Source organism: Lepidochelys kempii, chromosome 4, assembly GCF_965140285.1.
Source record: "Lepidochelys kempii isolate rLepKem1 chromosome 4, rLepKem1.hap1, whole genome shotgun sequence".
NCBI lineage: Eukaryota > Metazoa > Chordata > Testudines > Cheloniidae > Lepidochelys > Lepidochelys kempii.
Window position 1 is genome coordinate 128,132,148 of NC_136383.1, and position 16,610 is coordinate 128,148,757.

Sequence of the window (16,610 nt, forward strand, 5' to 3'; positions counted from 1 at the left end):
TGAACTTCAGAAAATTATTTTAGGCTTAATACTCTAGGGCAGTGGTATGTATTTGTTTTCTGTCTGGCTGGATAAGGTGATGGCCAAATCTTGGCGGGTCAAAGGGCTCTTTTGGTGTTTGCACACTAGCAAAAATATGTCAGTTATTGATTGCTTTATGTTGCATAAGCAAATAATTAAGTGCCTGATTAAAAGTGTACCACTATATGTTGAAATGTATCAATAGGGTAGCTTCAGTGTGTTAAAATGTAAATGAAAAGTTTCTAAAATAAATGCAGGTGAAGTCTGTTTATCTATATGGCTTGTGGGACATCTGATAACTGGGCATTCGGATAAAGTAAATGATATTTTTAGCTGCAGTTTCACAGTGAAACTTTTTAGTCACTGATCTTAATGATGCTCTATTGGGAGTGGAAATGTTTGATATTCAGTTAGCCAGAAATCCTCATGAGCTGAATGAGCATTGGGTATTCAGGATTTTGAGCCCTGAGGATAGAGGAGTAATTGTAGGAGACAGGAGCATCCCTGGTACAGTTTGAGCAGGGAGCAGTGGGGGAGGCCCAGGGAATCGGGGTGACTCCTCCCGGACAGAGCCTTTCTTGTCTCCTGCTTCCCTCTGGGAGCTGTGCTGTAAGGAAGGCCCAACTACTTAGCTCACGGTCTACTGTCAGCTCCAGCCCCTATATTCCCCTGCAGCATCCATGTGCTGACCTGTTTCTGAACCCCTCCTGCCCAGGCCTAGCATGTATGGGCTCAAAGGATACTTTGCAGCTGTGAAGGGAAAGCGGTTATCTCTCAGGAGAGTATAGGTGCTGAAGCTGCAGGGGAGGATTTTCCGTTTGTTCCACTTGGTATCTATTACTTCCTGCTCCCCACCGGCGGCTCTGTTGTAAAGGCATTCTCCCTTTCTTCCCCCCACATCCAGTTCACCAAGGCTTCTGGTGTCTTTGGCCCTAGTGCTCCCTGCCAGGCAGGCCCTTTTACTCCCTGGCAACACAGGGTCCTCCAAGCTGGCAGGTGCTGGCCTCAGGTGCATATGCTCAGAGGTGGAACAGCAGGTGTGTAGCAGGGTGTGCTCAGACGTGGGTCAGCCTGGGGACATTGCAGCTGGGACTGGGCAGGGGGAGCACATGGGCTGGAACTGCTGGGAGCTCAGGGTGGAATTGGAGCAGAGTAGTAGGCTATTCTTAAAGCAGAGCCCCTAGTGAGGAACAGGACAGAACTGCTGATGTATAGCGGGCGGGCCAGTTCAAAACTGCTCTAAGGTGTCAATAACAGATGCCAAGAAAAATATTAAGTGATAGGCTAGGTTGCTATCTCTGTTCCTCCACAGACTTCCTCTGTGACTGGGCAAGCCACTTAAGTATCTTCAACTTGTCTTGCAGAGTTTAATCCCCGGAGAGAAATCCACACTTCAGCATAATTTTGTCCTAAACCCATTAGCCACTAGCTATGATTCTCCTGTAAAACCAACATTTGGAAGTAAACCAGTCTCTTCAGTAAATACTTCTCCTTCCTTGAGTTGGCTGGCTAACCTAACAAGTGGAAACGTGAATAAAGAAAATAAAGGTAAATGTCATATATGAAAAACAACCTTCCGCTGCTACTAGCTAATTGAAAATGTACAATATCAGACCCATTGCAGAATGGGGAGGGGGTTATGGTGGCTGGCTACTGGTATAAGAGTTTAATAAACCAGGTAAAAAGACTTGTGTATTTTAAAATGCCTAACCACCTAAGTCACTTTTGAAAATGGAACTTAAGTTCCTAAGTCATTTAGGCATTTTTGAAAACTTCACCCATGACACTGGATTTTTCAAAACTGCCTAAGCACACTAGGTACCTAACTTGCTTAGGTACTCGTGAAAATCCACTCGCTAGACTGTAGTATTCTGCAGCAATACAGTGGAAGGAAGTAATGAAGACTTCTGAGGAATAAGTAATAATTTGCCAATTCAGATATGGTGCTAGTTTGGGGAAGAGAACAGATTCCCTCCTGCCCCCAAAAGAAAATGGAAGAGGAAGCGCACAGTTTCAGATACTTTAAGACATTAGGCAAGTCTGAAGAGTCAAATTGGCAATGAGCAAAATATTTGTTGATACTGGGCTTGTTTACATTTCACCCACAGAGTTTTGTCTATCTGGTTTTAAATTCAAAACTACATAAGGGGGAAAATGTCTCTTCCAAAAAGGAATAGTATTTTTTTAATGAATATAGTTGAAATGTAGTGTGACTCGAAGATGGTTTAAAATGGAATATATTGGCCATATTAACAAGTAATTTTTTTTAATTGATATAAAACTGTGCTTCAAACTCCAGAATATACCTGCCTTGGTTCAGTTTCAGTGGAGTTTTACCTCTCCGTTTCAGATAAACTCCTCGCGTCCATTTTAAAGAATGAAAACAAACCTCTTCAGACCCTTCCCACTTTCACTAAACCCCCTACTGCCCTGCAGACATTCAACAGTGCAATATTAACACCTGTGAGCAACAACAACACAGGTTTCTTGAGGAATCTGCTGAACTCTTCTGGAGGAAAGGTATATGAGGATTTTTGCAGTGCTTCTTCCTTATTGTGGTTTTAAAGCCAAACTGTGCTGGAAGTGTATAGTGAGTAGGAACCATTTCACCAGGCATGTGCCAATTTAAATACATAACCATCAAAAATATTTTGCTGGGGAAGGCAGTTTCATTGTCTGGCTTTTTGTCAGAGGCATCCATATGGGGGTGCCTAGTTATAGCCTACATGGAGTAGTGCCACAACAGCATAAGCTTGCCAGCTACCCTTGCTCTGTCTGCTGCAGCCCATACACCTGGAAGGATAGAGCCAGAGCATCCTGCAAATGCACTTCCCTGGTAGCCTCCAGGAGGGCTCTGAAACGACCCCCAGCTAGAGTTTAAAGCTGCGTTCTCCATCAAGTGATTTATTTATTTATTTTTTTCAGATGCGTAGATTGCAAATTACTTCACACTGTCCCTCCAGGTGTGAATTAAACCCAGTCTGTAACTAATTTTGAAATAGTGGGGGAAATATTTAAACTGGGTTTCAGAAATGCAATCTCACTGATTTCAGATCACTAACTTTAAATATAATCCTAACTAGGAGCCACGCTCTATCTTCTTCAATGGGTTTGCACAGGTATAAATAACAGCAAGTCTTTCTACAGTAGTTAGTATAAAGCTATGTCACTTACATAATTAAGCATTAACTATAAGGAGACTATTATGCCTACATAATATAAACGTGGACTGAAGTGAAAAGGAAGCAGTTGGTGGCAAAAATATGTAGTAGGAGTGTTGCATGACTTATTAAAATCTCTGCAGAACAATGGCATCTTGACATATGACTGCAACAAAAGCATATATTAACATTCACTTTCTCTTCTCCCTCTTCAATTCAGACAGAAAGTGGGCTCAAGAGCACTCCCAAAATCCTTGATGACATTTTTGCATCGTTGGTGCAAAGTAGAACTCTCACAGATTTGCCTAAGAAACCTCAAGGATTAACTATAAAGCCTACTATATTGGGCTTTGATACACCTCACTATTGGTTATGTGATAACCGCTTGCTGTGTCTTCAGGATCCCAACAATGCGAGTAACTGGAATGTCTTTAGAGAATGCTGGAAGCAGGGACAGGTATTTTCCTCAAGATGTTTTGCTTGTTTCCTGGACACTCACATTATCCTTAGTGGGCTAATACAGACTGTGTAGATTTTTTTTTTTTTTTTTTAATGGCCCTTAGCTGTGGTATCTGAGCACTAGTCAACAGAAAGGATTTTCTAAATATAGAATGGATGTTCTCTAGTGGCAGAGCATACAGCTGGACATTCAGCCTTGGTTCTGAGATTGATTATAATTTCCAGTTAGTAGTGCAATGTATGGCATGCTACTGTGCCAGAGAGCCACCATGGATTATTGTCTAGTGGTTAAAGCAGGGTGGGACTGGACTTCAGACTTCTTTTAGCATTGCCACTGACAAACGATGAGGTTACAAAATTGCTCTGCTTTCATTTCATTATCTGTTTAGAGGGGAATGATTATCCATAATTGTTTCCCTTACATGAGTGTTGAGTGAGTTGATTAGTGCTGAGCTCCTTGCATAGAAGAGGATAAACTGTATAAAATACTACTTCTGTGCATTTTAATACCTCTTGCTGGGATATATTGGTGGCTCCTATTGTGACTCTGGCTTTCTTAGAATCATAGAATAGAATCATAGAATATCAGGGTTGGAAGGGACCCCAGAAGGTCATCTAGTCCAATCCCCTGCTCAAAGCAGGACCAATTCCCAGTTAAATCATCCCAGCCAGGGCTTTGTCAAGCCTAACCTTAAAAACCTCTATAGAAAAGGTCTAAGAAAAACCTCTTGTACCAGATGGAGGCTGTCCATCATAACTTCTTTGATTTACAAAGACAGGACAACAAAGTTGTCTCTAAAACTATATGTAAACCTTTATTGGGAAGTGGATTACGCACCTTTAATACCCACCATGTCCTGTTCATAAGTCTGGGAGTTGACACCCAGAGTCACTTATGAAAAACCGCTCACTTAGCAGCAATGATCTCTGTCACTGTCTTATGGCCAACTTTTTTTTTTTTGGTCTTCTAACAAACATACTTTTTCCTGTTGAGAATTAAAATTTGCGTGAAAGATTTACTACTTCTGTTTTCCAGGCAACTTAATACACTTGAAGTTTTTGTAAGCTTTAGAAACTACAACTTAACTTCTGAAAGTACAGCATATGAATGAATTAGCAGTTTTGTTGCTACTGGTTCCTCCTTTATTTCCCTCAAGTATGGATAAGATTTCAAACTACAAAGCAGCTTTTATTATAACATGTACAGACTACGTAAATCTAGCATGGCAGCTGAAATAATGGAAAGGCATTGTAAATTCTACTAAGTATATCTTCATGAGGTACCCATGTCCTCAGCAACACTATAAATAAAAGATGTTGGAGAAAAGGTATAGTTATTTTAAAAAATATCTTCAGTTTTTGTCTTACTAAATTTGGTATAATCTCTATTGCCATTATAATTCTTGTATGATGAGGCCCTGCAGAAATGCTTATTAAATCTTAAAATATTCTGTATTAAAGAGGCATTAATTTTCTCTAATTCATGTCTTTTAGCCTGTGATGGTGTCTGGAGTGCATCACAAACTAAATGCAGAGCTTTGGAAACCAGAATCCTTCAGGAAGGAGTTCGGCCAACAGGAAGTAGATCTGGTCAATTGCAGAACCAATGAAATTATCACAGGAGCTACAGTAGGAGACTTCTGGGATGGATTTGAAGATATTCCAAGTATGCAATGTGAAGTCACTTATATTCTATTGTTTTGTCTAATGGATACTAAGAAATATGGCAAACAGAAGAAAATATCCTGCTTTCCATTCTTATTGCTTGCTTTACTCCAGAATGTCAGACTTGTTTATCTTTGATGCCTCTGTAAGGGGAATATGCTGTTCTGTCTGGCTTGGAAAAGTTCCAAGTTTCAGAGTTTGACAAATGGTTCATCTTCCCCATGCTCCAGTGTAGCATGCGTGTCAGTGCTCTTTACAGGTGCACCTTGTGAAATGCACTGACCTTGTTCCTAGTCCTCCATACTAAGAGGAAGATATTTCTTCAAAATCTCCTTTTGAGGGCTCTTTCTTCAGCATCTTTTTTTTCCCTCTCTCTCTGGCAGAGAGAGGATCTTTGGGGGAACACTTCGATGAAGTTTGAGTACTCCCATAGCCTAATGTACATCCTTCAACTGCTTTACCAGTTGAATGGAATCTGGATGATTAAAATATAAATGTTGATGCTAACAGGATGGTTGAATTGGCTTTTTGAACCCCTAGAGAACTCTTTTTATTCCACATGTTGCACTTCTAATTGGAATTACTTCTGTGAGCCATTAAATAAAGCTTGTCTTGGACTTCTAATTTCTAATTTTTCAGTATTCCATAGTGATTAAGTTGTCCTGTGGCCTCATCTTGAATTGATACCAGAAGTGGTGTCTTGAATTCCTCATGAATCAGACTATCCTCTCCAGGTGTACTTCCTAAAACCTCCTCCTCATCTGTGGGAAACTAGACTTATACAGTAGATGTTTGAGGGTGCAGGGGTCTTCTGTTTTTGCTGTTTGAATAGGACTAAAGCAATTTAGAAAGCCATCTACATTTTTAGTAGCCCTTAATCAGTGTAAAGGGAATGCATTTCCACTCAGTACATCTAAAGTGCATTAGGCTGTAGGCTGGACATTGTTAAACACTGGTTAGTTTGCTCTACTACAGGGGTGGGCAAACTTTTTTACCCTGAGGGCCACTTCTGGGTATAGAAATTGTATGGCGGGCCATGAATGATCATGAAGTTGGGGTGCAGGAGGAGGTGAGGATTCTGGCTGGGGGTGCAGACTCCGGGGTGGGGCCAGAAATGAGTTCATGGTGCGGAAGGGGGCTCTGGGCTGGGGCAGCAGGGGTCGGGGAGGAGGGCAGCGGGTGGAGGGTGCAGACTCTGGGGTGGGAGGTGTAGGAGGGTGCTCCGGGCTGGGACAGAGGGGTTCAGAGGGCAGGAGGGGGCTCTGGGCTGGGGCAGCGGTTTGGGGCACGGGTGCAGGCTCCGGATGATACTTACCTCAAGCAGCTCTCGGAAGCAGCAGCATGTTCCTCCTATGCCAAGGCATGGCCACTCGGCTCTGCTGTGCACTGCCCCATCTGCGGGCACTGCCCCTGCATCTCCCATTGGCTGCAGGGCCTGGCCAATGGGAGCTGTGTGGGCGGCGCTTGGGACGGGAGCAGCATGTGGAGAGGAGCCACTGGCTGCTCCTTGGCGTAAGAGCCGGAGGGGGGGACATGCCGCAGTTTCCGGAAGCTGTGCAGACCACACCCTGCTCCCCAGCAGGAACTCGAGGGTCGGATGCAGCCCACTGGCCATAGTTTGCCCACCCCTGCTCTACTAGAAATCAGGTTTCATCAGTGGTCTATCTACATAATGTCTCCATCATGAAAATCTGCAGGGCTCTTTGTCTCTCTCTCTCTAGAGCTGAGGGTTGCTTTGTGAGGACAGTTGTGCATTACTTGATTAAACTAGAACTCATCAGAAAAGAATTGTGCTGCTTGCTAGGTTCCCACAAGTGGAAACAGAGGCCACTTCAAAGAAAAAACATTTAATTCCCATAGTTGTTGTGGTTCTTAATGTGAAAATGCAGAATCTCTGCAGAGTTAGATTCTCTTAAAACTATGGCACTTGGGGGAAGAAACTTAAGCAATGGGAGCTGGACAGTACATTTCTAACCTCTGTTGAAAGTGTCTGATGTTGGGAGAGGTTGCTGAGAGGACACAATAGCCACTGATTTCCTGAATTTTCCTGAAATTAAATTGCAGCTGGGATTGGATGGATAGGGAGGACACACCCAATTTCCGGAAGAACCAGTTGCTATTGTAAGAAACTGCTTTTTCTGGGACACAAGTCAAGGAATTTTCCAGACAACAGTGTCATAGGAAAAAACAGGGCCCTGGTTTTGCATAAATGTTTGTGGCTACAGTGTGCTTGTAATGTGTGAGACCAGATACCTTTGGATGAGTTTTCCATTATAAAAAGTACAAGTTACAAGAAACTAATACCTGTGAACTCTTAATCATAGGCCGCCTTAAAACAGAAGGAAGGGAGCCAATGGTGTTGAAGCTTAAGGACTGGCCTCCGGGAGAAGACTTCCGAGACATGATGCCATCTCGGTATGAACTTTTGAAAAAACTATTCCTTGCATGGTTGATGCACCAAAGACCTCACAGAAATCACAAATGCTATTGGCCTCTGAAACACCTGATTGAACTCTGAGCAGTGACTGTCGTTTATGCATAAACTACATCTGTTTCTGTGAGATGCTCAGCATGGTTGAGTGTCTGAGAAATAAGCTTTGCTATAGATGCTCATGAATATACAATAGGTTGTATTTGCATCTAAATTAACCCTTTGCTGCTGATTGATAAAGTTTAGACTTCAAAAAAGAAAGTCCATAATACTTCTCTTAGTTTTTAGGTTCTGTCAAAGTGTACATTTTTGCCAAGTTTAAACTCTGGGTCAAATTTAATCTATGCCTTGCCTAATTTGCATATTGTACTTAATGACAATACAGATAATTGGCCAATTAGTTGATATTAGGGGCTTCAGTGTTGAGTACATTAGTATAATTACTAATATATCTTAAACTTCACATATCTACTACGTTCCTATGTCTTCTCTAGCTGTTTGTTCTCCTGTTTTCCCATTTAGATTTAATGAGTGCATTGATGAAAGAATTACACCCCTTGGCTGGGAAAGAAAATAATGTTGGTTGTAGTAATTTTAATAAATCTGTCCCTAAAATATTTTATACTGTTGCCTAATATTAATGGAGTTGTATTACCATAGGTTTGATGACCTGATGAATAACATTCCATTGCCAGAGTACACTAGAAGAGATGGTAAACTGAACCTTGCCTCCAGACTTCCCAACTACTTTGTTCGACCAGATTTAGGTCCTAAAATGTACAATGCATATGGTAAGTAATCCTGTTAATTTTGTAGCTCATACTTTCCATATATTCCCGTAAATGTTAAATTCAGAATTAAGTACAGACCTGTAGTCATAGACAATCAGATTAGTCATTCTGTCAATCCAAATTAGGTGTTTGATCTTGGTTCCCTTTTATAAGAACTAGAATTGCTCAGATGAGTTACTGTCAATATCCATCAGTTGATCTCTTGGTTTGTATGTAATTATCATTTCTATCCTTAGTTCTCAAGAACCTCTGTGCATTCATTCCACTGTCCTTTTAATGACACATCTGCCTGTTCTCTTTGTTACTTTATTCCACCTCTCCATGGATATTTGCTTGTCCTACGTGTGCCCAATCTTTTTGGAACTCTTTTTTTTTCCTCTGAGCCATAGCCTCCCTTTTTAATCTCTCCCTGAGCCCTTCTTTCCTCGACGTGTGTTTAAAACAGCTCTCAGACATGGTTCTTTCAGAGCCATGCTTGACAAATTTTTCGTTATAGGGGTTGTTAGTATAGCCGCCATACTTAATAGGAACTGGATTGTTTCTGAGACTCATACTGGGCTACATGGCTATAGAAACCCTGTACTAGTAAGTCTTGAGCATGGCTTCTGTACATTTTAGCCATGTTAGGCATGAAGGCAAACAGTGTGTTAGGCCATAAGCCTATTTTGAAAATGTATTTTTTTTTACAATTGTAAGTTGATAGTGAGGCCGGCCTTGGATTCTGAATCTCTGAAAAACAGTTTGATACTGTAATCATGTTAACAAACATTGTAAACATGGCTTTTCAAATACATCTGCTTCTGAAAGTGCATTTTTCTTTATTGGCTTATAAATATGTTGCATATATTTAAATTTTCCAGGTTTAATTACACCAGACGATAGAAAGTATGGCACAACAAACCTCCATTTAGATGTGTCTGATGCAGCTAATGTTATGGTTTATGTGGGCATACCAAAAGGACAAGTCAATCAAGAAGAAGGTAAAACATTTGCTCATTGAGATCAGCGATGTGTACTCGGAGGCAAAGCCCTTCAGTTAATTATGCGTTCACTCTTTGTTCTGTAACAGAAGTGCTTAAAACTATACAAGATGGCGATTCTGATGAGTTGACAATTAAGCGTTTTATAGACAGTCGAGAGAAACCTGGAGCTCTATGGCACATTTATGCTGCTAAAGATACAGAGAAGATCCGGGAATTCCTTAAAAAGGTAGGTTAATGTTATGCTTAGAAACAAACTTGCATATGGGGAACAGAAATGTGGTGATAGAGAGCTCTTCAATCTAACAAAACTCTTAACAAGATCCAATGGCTGGAAGTGGAAGCCAGACAAAACTAAGGTTAAAAAGAAATGCAAATTTTAACTGAGAGTAACTAATAGAACTGGGCAGAGAATTCCCTTTCATGGAAAATTTTTTGATATTTTGAAATTGAAATTTTGGTTTAGTTTCAATTTGGAACACAAAACAAACGCTTGGAAATTTTCTGCAAGAGGGAATGGAGCCTTGGCTCTGAGGCAGCCAACCTGCTGGGAGTCCTGGTGTCTCCAACTCCAAGGCAGTCTATAAGGCAGGTTGCCAGGGAGCAGGACAGGTGAGCTTGCAGGAATGTAGGCAGGTTCTGTAAAACTTCATAATCAAACTTTTTTTTCTCCGCAAAATAGCTGGATTTTGCTAAAAGCATCAAATTCTGATGAAAAACTGCTTCAACAGAATTTTTCCAATATCTAGTAGTTAACCCTCAGTTATGATGTTCCAAAGGTTATAGTGGATTATTGATTACTGGGAATTTTAAAATCAAGACTTAGAATTCTATCCAAAGAGATGCTGTAGTTCAACCACAGCTGAATCAGTAATTGATTCAGGGAAGTCCTATAGCCTGTTATGCAGAAGGTTAAACTAGATCACAATTTTCCTTTCTGGCCTTAATCTAAAGTTAATTTCATGTGGCATGTGCTGCAGGGGCTCTTGCACCAAGAATGGCCAGGTTGTGTGATGAGTTAGAAGAATCTGGTGGTAGATGAGCAGTGGGGTCAGAGGGGAGAGTAGAAACTAGCCCAGGAGGTAAGATAAAGGAAATCTGAGTGTTTTGTGTGTGTGTGTGTGTTGTTTCGTTTTTGTTTTGTTAAACTGTGTTTTCAGTGGATCCTGAATTTATGGCACTGTGTGAGGATGGAGATATGATCTTAAACTGACACTCTAGGCAAGAATTTCAGTAGCCAGGGTCCACCCTCCTGACTACTACAGTGTGGCTTGAATACATTATAATCTTTAAGAATCTTAAAAACTGGTCAACTTTTAAGTCTGCTGTTAGCTGATGTGTAAAGGATTAAAACTGGAGGGAGGGGCACTTTGTAGCTGTGTCAGTCCCAAACCCTGCCAGAACAACAGATGCAAAACCTACACACACATCTCCACTGCTATAATGATCAACCCACCCTCCGCCCCCCACAACCCACCTTTCAAGCTCCATGGGTCCTGCACATGCCTATCCCAACACAGGGTGTACCTCATCCAGTGAACTAAATGTCCCAATAGCAACTATGTGGGTGAAACCAGACAGTAACTATATTCTTGAATGAACTCCCACAGGAAAACAAAACACAAAAACACCTTCTCACTTGTGGATGAACACTCCTGCCCTCTCCAAGTGATCACTATATGTGACTTATCAGTCCTCATCCAAACCCCCACAACACTGGCAAAAGATAAGCCATAACTTTGCTGGACACTAAAAATCGACTGAATTTATGGCTTATTACAACAATCTATAACCCACTAACAACCTCCCTCTTTCTCCCTATGACTGGAGAGGTGTTAACGTGCCACTTCACCTTGAATTGTCCCTTGAAATATGTTAACTACTTATATTAAACAATTTGTTCTGCCTTGTATTAAGCTTCAACACTGGGTGAGGCCAAGTCTACACTACACACTTATTTTGGCATAACTATGTTGCTCAAGGGTGTGAAAAATCCACACCCCTGAGCAATGTAGTTATACTGACCTTAACCCCACATGTCGAAAGTGCTTATGTTGGTGGGAGAGCTTCTCCCACTGACATAGCTATCGCCTCTTGTGGAGGTGGAGTTGAGCTGACAGGAGAGCACTTAGAGCATCTTCGCCAGAAGCTATAGCGGCACAACTGCAAGTTTGTAGTGTAGACCTGCTCTGCATTTCCCATAGCTGAAGAAGAGCATTGTGTAAGCTCGAAAGCTTATCTCTCACCAACAAAAGAGACATGGGGTGGGTGAGGCATTAACACTGGAAGGGATAATTAAATTATGCAAACTGAAGAACTTTGTTTCTGCCTATCAGGACTTTGTGTAGGTCTTGCAAGACGGCTTAATTAGTGGGCTCAATTCCAGGTGTAGTCCTATTTGGTAATGGGAGCAAAAGTAAACCAGATGCAAAGCTTTTAAAAGGGAGGTGGTTGAGTCAGCCAAATGATTGGAAAGTGTATGTCTTGGTGAAAAAAACCTTGGAAGAGTGAAACTTCCAAATTCTGATGATGATGATTCTGGGCTGTTCTCTTGGAGAAATAAACTGCTGATAAACCTACACACTGTCTTATTCATAAGAGATGTGAATGTGGGGATCTCTGACAGGCTTATTGGTAGGGATCAGAGAGGCCTGGTACGCCAGCTAGGCTTAAGGGATGTTAATGGAAAATAAGTACACTGCTTCTACATGGGAAGTTAATACTTCCACTTCATTTCAGATGACGTTACAAAACAGTACATAGCTCTACCTTAAATATTTGTATGAGAAGACCAAAGAGGTAGATTATAGTACATATCATATCTTATTTTCTAGAACAAAACCTCTAATCCCATTGCTACACTGGTTCCCTCTATGGCCTTGGGCAAGTCACATGAAGGACGCAGAGGGGCTCTCTGTAAATGAGATACTTGTCCTTGTCACAGAAGTGTAGTGAAGACCATTAGCAAATGCTTTCAAAGCACCATAAGAATACCAAATCTTCTGTATTATTAAACAGACTGTCGTAATAACCTTTAGAGCTCTTAAAGTACTGGAGGATGAAACTTCCATTTTCATTAGTGTTTATAGCTAGTACTCAAGTATCAGGGGGTAGCTGTGTTAATCTGTATCCACAAAAACAAGAAGTCGTCCGGTGGCACCTTAAAGACTAACAGATTTATTTGGGCATAAGCTTTCGTGGGTAAAAAACGTATGCCCAAAAGCTTATGCCCAAATGTTAGTCTTTAAGGTGCACCGAACTCCTTGTTTTTATAGCTAGTACTGTAATTGAACACACATACACAGGTCAACTACTTAATGATCTGACTTTGTTTGTCAAATACAAGAAGTGCACATTGATACAGTATTTGCCATCTCTTTGGATAGTCACTATTGTATTGTGACTGTTTGTTCAGGTCTCAGAAGAACAAGGTCAAGAGAACCCCATCGATCATGATCCAATTCATGATCAGAGTTGGTACTTGGACAGATCTTTAAGGAAACGTCTTCATCAAGAATATGGAGTTCAAGGCTGGGCTATCGTGCAGTTTCTAGGAGATGTAGTTTTCATTCCAGCAGGAGCACCGCATCAGGCAAGAACCAATGACACTATTATTGACTTGATAATTTTAGACTTCTAGATATGTGACTGATATCTTTGTTCTCTCCTCAGGTTCATAACTTATACAGTTGTATTAAAGTAGCAGAAGATTTTGTTTCTCCGGAGCATGTCAAACATTGCTTTTGGCTCACTCAGGAATTCAGATATCTGTCGCATACACATACGAACCATGAAGATAAACTGCAGGTAATTTATCAATTTTTAGTTTTATATTAAAAAAAAAATTAAACTACATATGTTGGGTTTAATAGCAACTGCATATTAATGTTATGTTGAGTTGCACTTAATGCAGGGGTGGGCAAACTATGGCCCGGGGGCCGCATCCGGCCCTCCAGACATTTTAATCCAGCCCTCAAGCTCCAGCTGGAGAGCGGGGTTGGGGGCTTGCCTTGCTCCATGCGGCTCCTGGAAGCAGCGGCATGTCCCCCATCTGGCTCCTACGCTTAGGGGCAGCCAGGAGGCTCTGCTTGCTGTTCCCACCCCAAGCACCACCCCCGCAGCTACGACTGGTCAGGAACCACAGCCAGTGCGAGCTGCAGGGGTGGCGTCCCTCCTCAGGCTCCTATGCGGAGCCTGCTGCTGCTTCTGGGAGCTGCTTGAGGTAAAGGGCCTGCAGATCCTGCACCCTTGACCTCCTCCTGGGCCCCAGCCCTGATGCTCCTCCCACCCTCTGAACACCTCGGTCCCAGTCCAGAGCACCCTCCTGCACCCCCAGAGCCTGTACCTCCCTCCTGCACCCTGAACTTTTTTTTTCTAGCCTCAGCCCAGAGCCCACACCCCCAGCTGGAGCCCTCACTCCCTTCTGCACCCCAACCCACAATTTCATGAGCATTCGTGGCCCACCATACAATTTCCATACCCAGGTGTGGCCCTGGGCCAAAAAGTTTGCCCACCCCTGACTTAATGCATGTTAACAGAATGGTTTTAATTGATTTTTAAATCAAATTCTGAAGAATAACTCTTCAGAAGTAATTGAATTTTCTGTATAAGTTTTGTGGAGAAAGCTTTTTAAAATTTTGCCCTGTCTTTGGTTTCATGGAGCTGAAGAACTATAGTCTCCCCTAATTCCAAACTTCTCTCAAACTCATATTTTGTATAAGCCAGTCTTGAACTTTTAAAAATGAGTTATTTCTCTAGTTTGAAATAACCTAATGGAGTCGCACTGAGATTAGCCAATGAAACTGTCAGGGGGGAGAGCTGGGGGCTCTGGAAGAGGACATATAGCATTGATAGATTCAACTGCACCTACATTCCTTTCATCATTGCCATCTCAGTCTCAGCTGTTCCCCCTCCACCATCCATGTCCTGTATATCTCCATCCTCATGCTGAACAAGTACTATGCAGCCTTAACTCTGGCCATAACTACAATACACCATTGGGTTCACGTGCAGATTCAGTTCAGTACCATATATAACTAGGTGAGCCAAAATATAGAACAGTTATTAACATTAATCATCCAGTCATTGTTTGATACTTAGGAAAATATCTCAAGTAGCCACTTATACCTGATGCTATACCTCACCTAATTGCACACACCAATACATAGCCACATACAGAAGTAAGTAGAATGGACTTTATTCAGGCTACACCAACCTTCAGTTAATTGTTGAAACTTGAATGTACAGCCTTAAACATGGTTGGAGTTCATGGATGCTGCTTATTTTGGAAAAAGTCAAAACTTTTTCACTCTACAAGAGGCTAAATGTAAAATCTTCAAGACTGACTAGATAAATGCTTTAGCTTTGCCTCTTTAAAGTGGTTAACTTCTTGTTTTCCTTCTAGGTGAAGAATGTCATATACCATGCTGTTAAAGATGCAGTTGGGATATTGAGAGCTAATGAATCCAGCCTTAGCAAACCATCAGGTGGAAAGCCTTAACCATGAACTGTGAAACTGAAAAATATTGGCAGCAGTTTAAACTATTCCATCAGGACCTCCTGTGGATGCTGAGATTAATTGTTACCTCATCTTCCTTTCAGCAGTACCAGAGGATCATGGTACTTTGTTCTATGTATTTGTCTAATGTTTACAAACCTGAGATGTATATGTAGTAATATTAACATTAACAGACTGTGACATACTGTGAATGCTCATTTGCAATAGAATTTTATAAGGAGAAACTCTCCAACCTGTACAAAGATACGTCCTGTAAACCTTACTCTGGAAAATATGTACACTGGAAATTTCCAAATTATCCATTTGAAAAATGTTAATCAAGACATGATGCAAAGGTCATCAACTTTTTTATAATTTGCTTTTGGGGGGAGGGGACAGGAGGAAGTACAAAGTTTTGATTTAATAGCCAACAGTAAGTGTACTGAGTGCAGTTCTTAAGTTTTTACATTAACACAGAACTAACATCAAAAATGGTATTAAAACTAGTGTATATTGACAAGGATGGGGATTAACCATCTTCAGTTAAATGTGTTTACATTTCTACATGTTAAATGAAAAGGGCATTTTCATTAAAAATTCCTGTTTTGAAACTTTGATTTCCAGCTTAAACTGGTATTTGTACTCTAACTCTAGGGTCTAATAGTGAATACTATTATTTCTGTTTTAAGAGTGTGTTCCTTTTCCAACCTCTTCTGTTGACCCTCTAAACTGACTACCCTGATACAATGCTATTAAGTTAAAAACAAAAAAGTATATACAAAAGCAAGGTGTTTCAGGGTAGAAACTTCTACCTTGTGCTTAAAGAAGTCTGAACTAAAAGCCTAGGCAACTGGAAATTAAATTGCATTTAATAGCACTTTTACAGACTTGGTTAACTGAAGTTTGATTTAACTACTCAAGTTCTTATTCCAATACTGTTACTGTAGTCTCTGCAATAGAATGAGATGTGAATTATCTATCCCACTCTAGATCATGTCAAAGTGGTTTTCAAGGCTGTATTTAAAAGAGCAGGTAGCCCCATAAGGGCCCAGGCTGTGGGGCTGGTTCATTACTGTGTAGACTTCTGGGCTTGGGCTAGAGCTCAGGCTTTGGGCCCTTATTACCAATTGCTTGATCCCTCTTCTTCCAGGCAACCCTTCAGCTACTCAACCTCACTGTTCATAATGCTTCTCCACTAAGGTTCTCACTACTTTGTCCAATAATTCCTTCCCCTTTCCTCCTTTAACCCTGCATCTTATGCCAACCGGTATTTTTCGGTGGTAGAAAAAAAATATGGCACTAATACCTACTGTCACCCTGATCTGTCCCTCTACTGGATCCCTTTTCCCTACCTGTTTTGATCTCCGATTGTAAACTTTGGAATATGAACTACATGTACAGCTCTTGAAGAAAAAATGTTAAGTGCTTGTCAGTCTTGATGCACCTGCACCATATGCATTGAGGTGATCATGAAATGACAGATCTCCTGAGTCTGTTGCTCTTACTCCTTCCTTTCGGTAGACTAAGAAAATGGACTTTATAAAGGATGATTAACAAACTCAAACTAGTAGTTTTTTTTCTTGCCATGTGACCTTAGGGAAGGAG

General features: G+C 41.2%; 1 protein-coding gene across 7 annotated transcripts in view; it reads left to right on the forward strand.

The window, feature by feature from the left end:
- The window catches only part of KDM3A (lysine demethylase 3A), a 51,055-nt gene extending 35,433 nt beyond the window's left edge, over window positions 1-15,622 (forward strand). For 5 of the 7 annotated variants that reach the window (XM_073342865.1, XM_073342867.1, XM_073342869.2 and 2 more), the window contains 11 exons: window positions 1,386-1,569; window positions 2,372-2,541; window positions 3,403-3,639; window positions 5,136-5,307; window positions 7,631-7,721; window positions 8,398-8,528; window positions 9,389-9,508; window positions 9,598-9,737; window positions 12,924-13,100; window positions 13,181-13,315; window positions 14,913-15,622. In XM_073342865.1, the coding sequence (XP_073198966.1) occupies window positions 1,386-1,569; window positions 2,372-2,541; window positions 3,403-3,639; window positions 5,136-5,307; window positions 7,631-7,721; window positions 8,398-8,528; window positions 9,389-9,508; window positions 9,598-9,737; window positions 12,924-13,100; window positions 13,181-13,315; window positions 14,913-15,008 (1,653 nt within the window). In that variant the 3' untranslated portion in view covers window positions 15,009-15,622. Of the gene's footprint in view, window positions 1-1,385; window positions 1,570-2,371; window positions 2,542-3,402; window positions 3,640-5,135; window positions 5,308-7,630; window positions 7,722-8,397; window positions 8,529-9,388; window positions 9,509-9,597; window positions 9,738-12,894; window positions 13,101-13,180; window positions 13,316-14,912 lie in introns of those variants that run through there. The other 2 variants (XM_073342868.1, XM_073342870.1) reach the window with 2 other exon arrangements.
- Window positions 15,623-16,610: the final 988 nt, after the last annotated feature.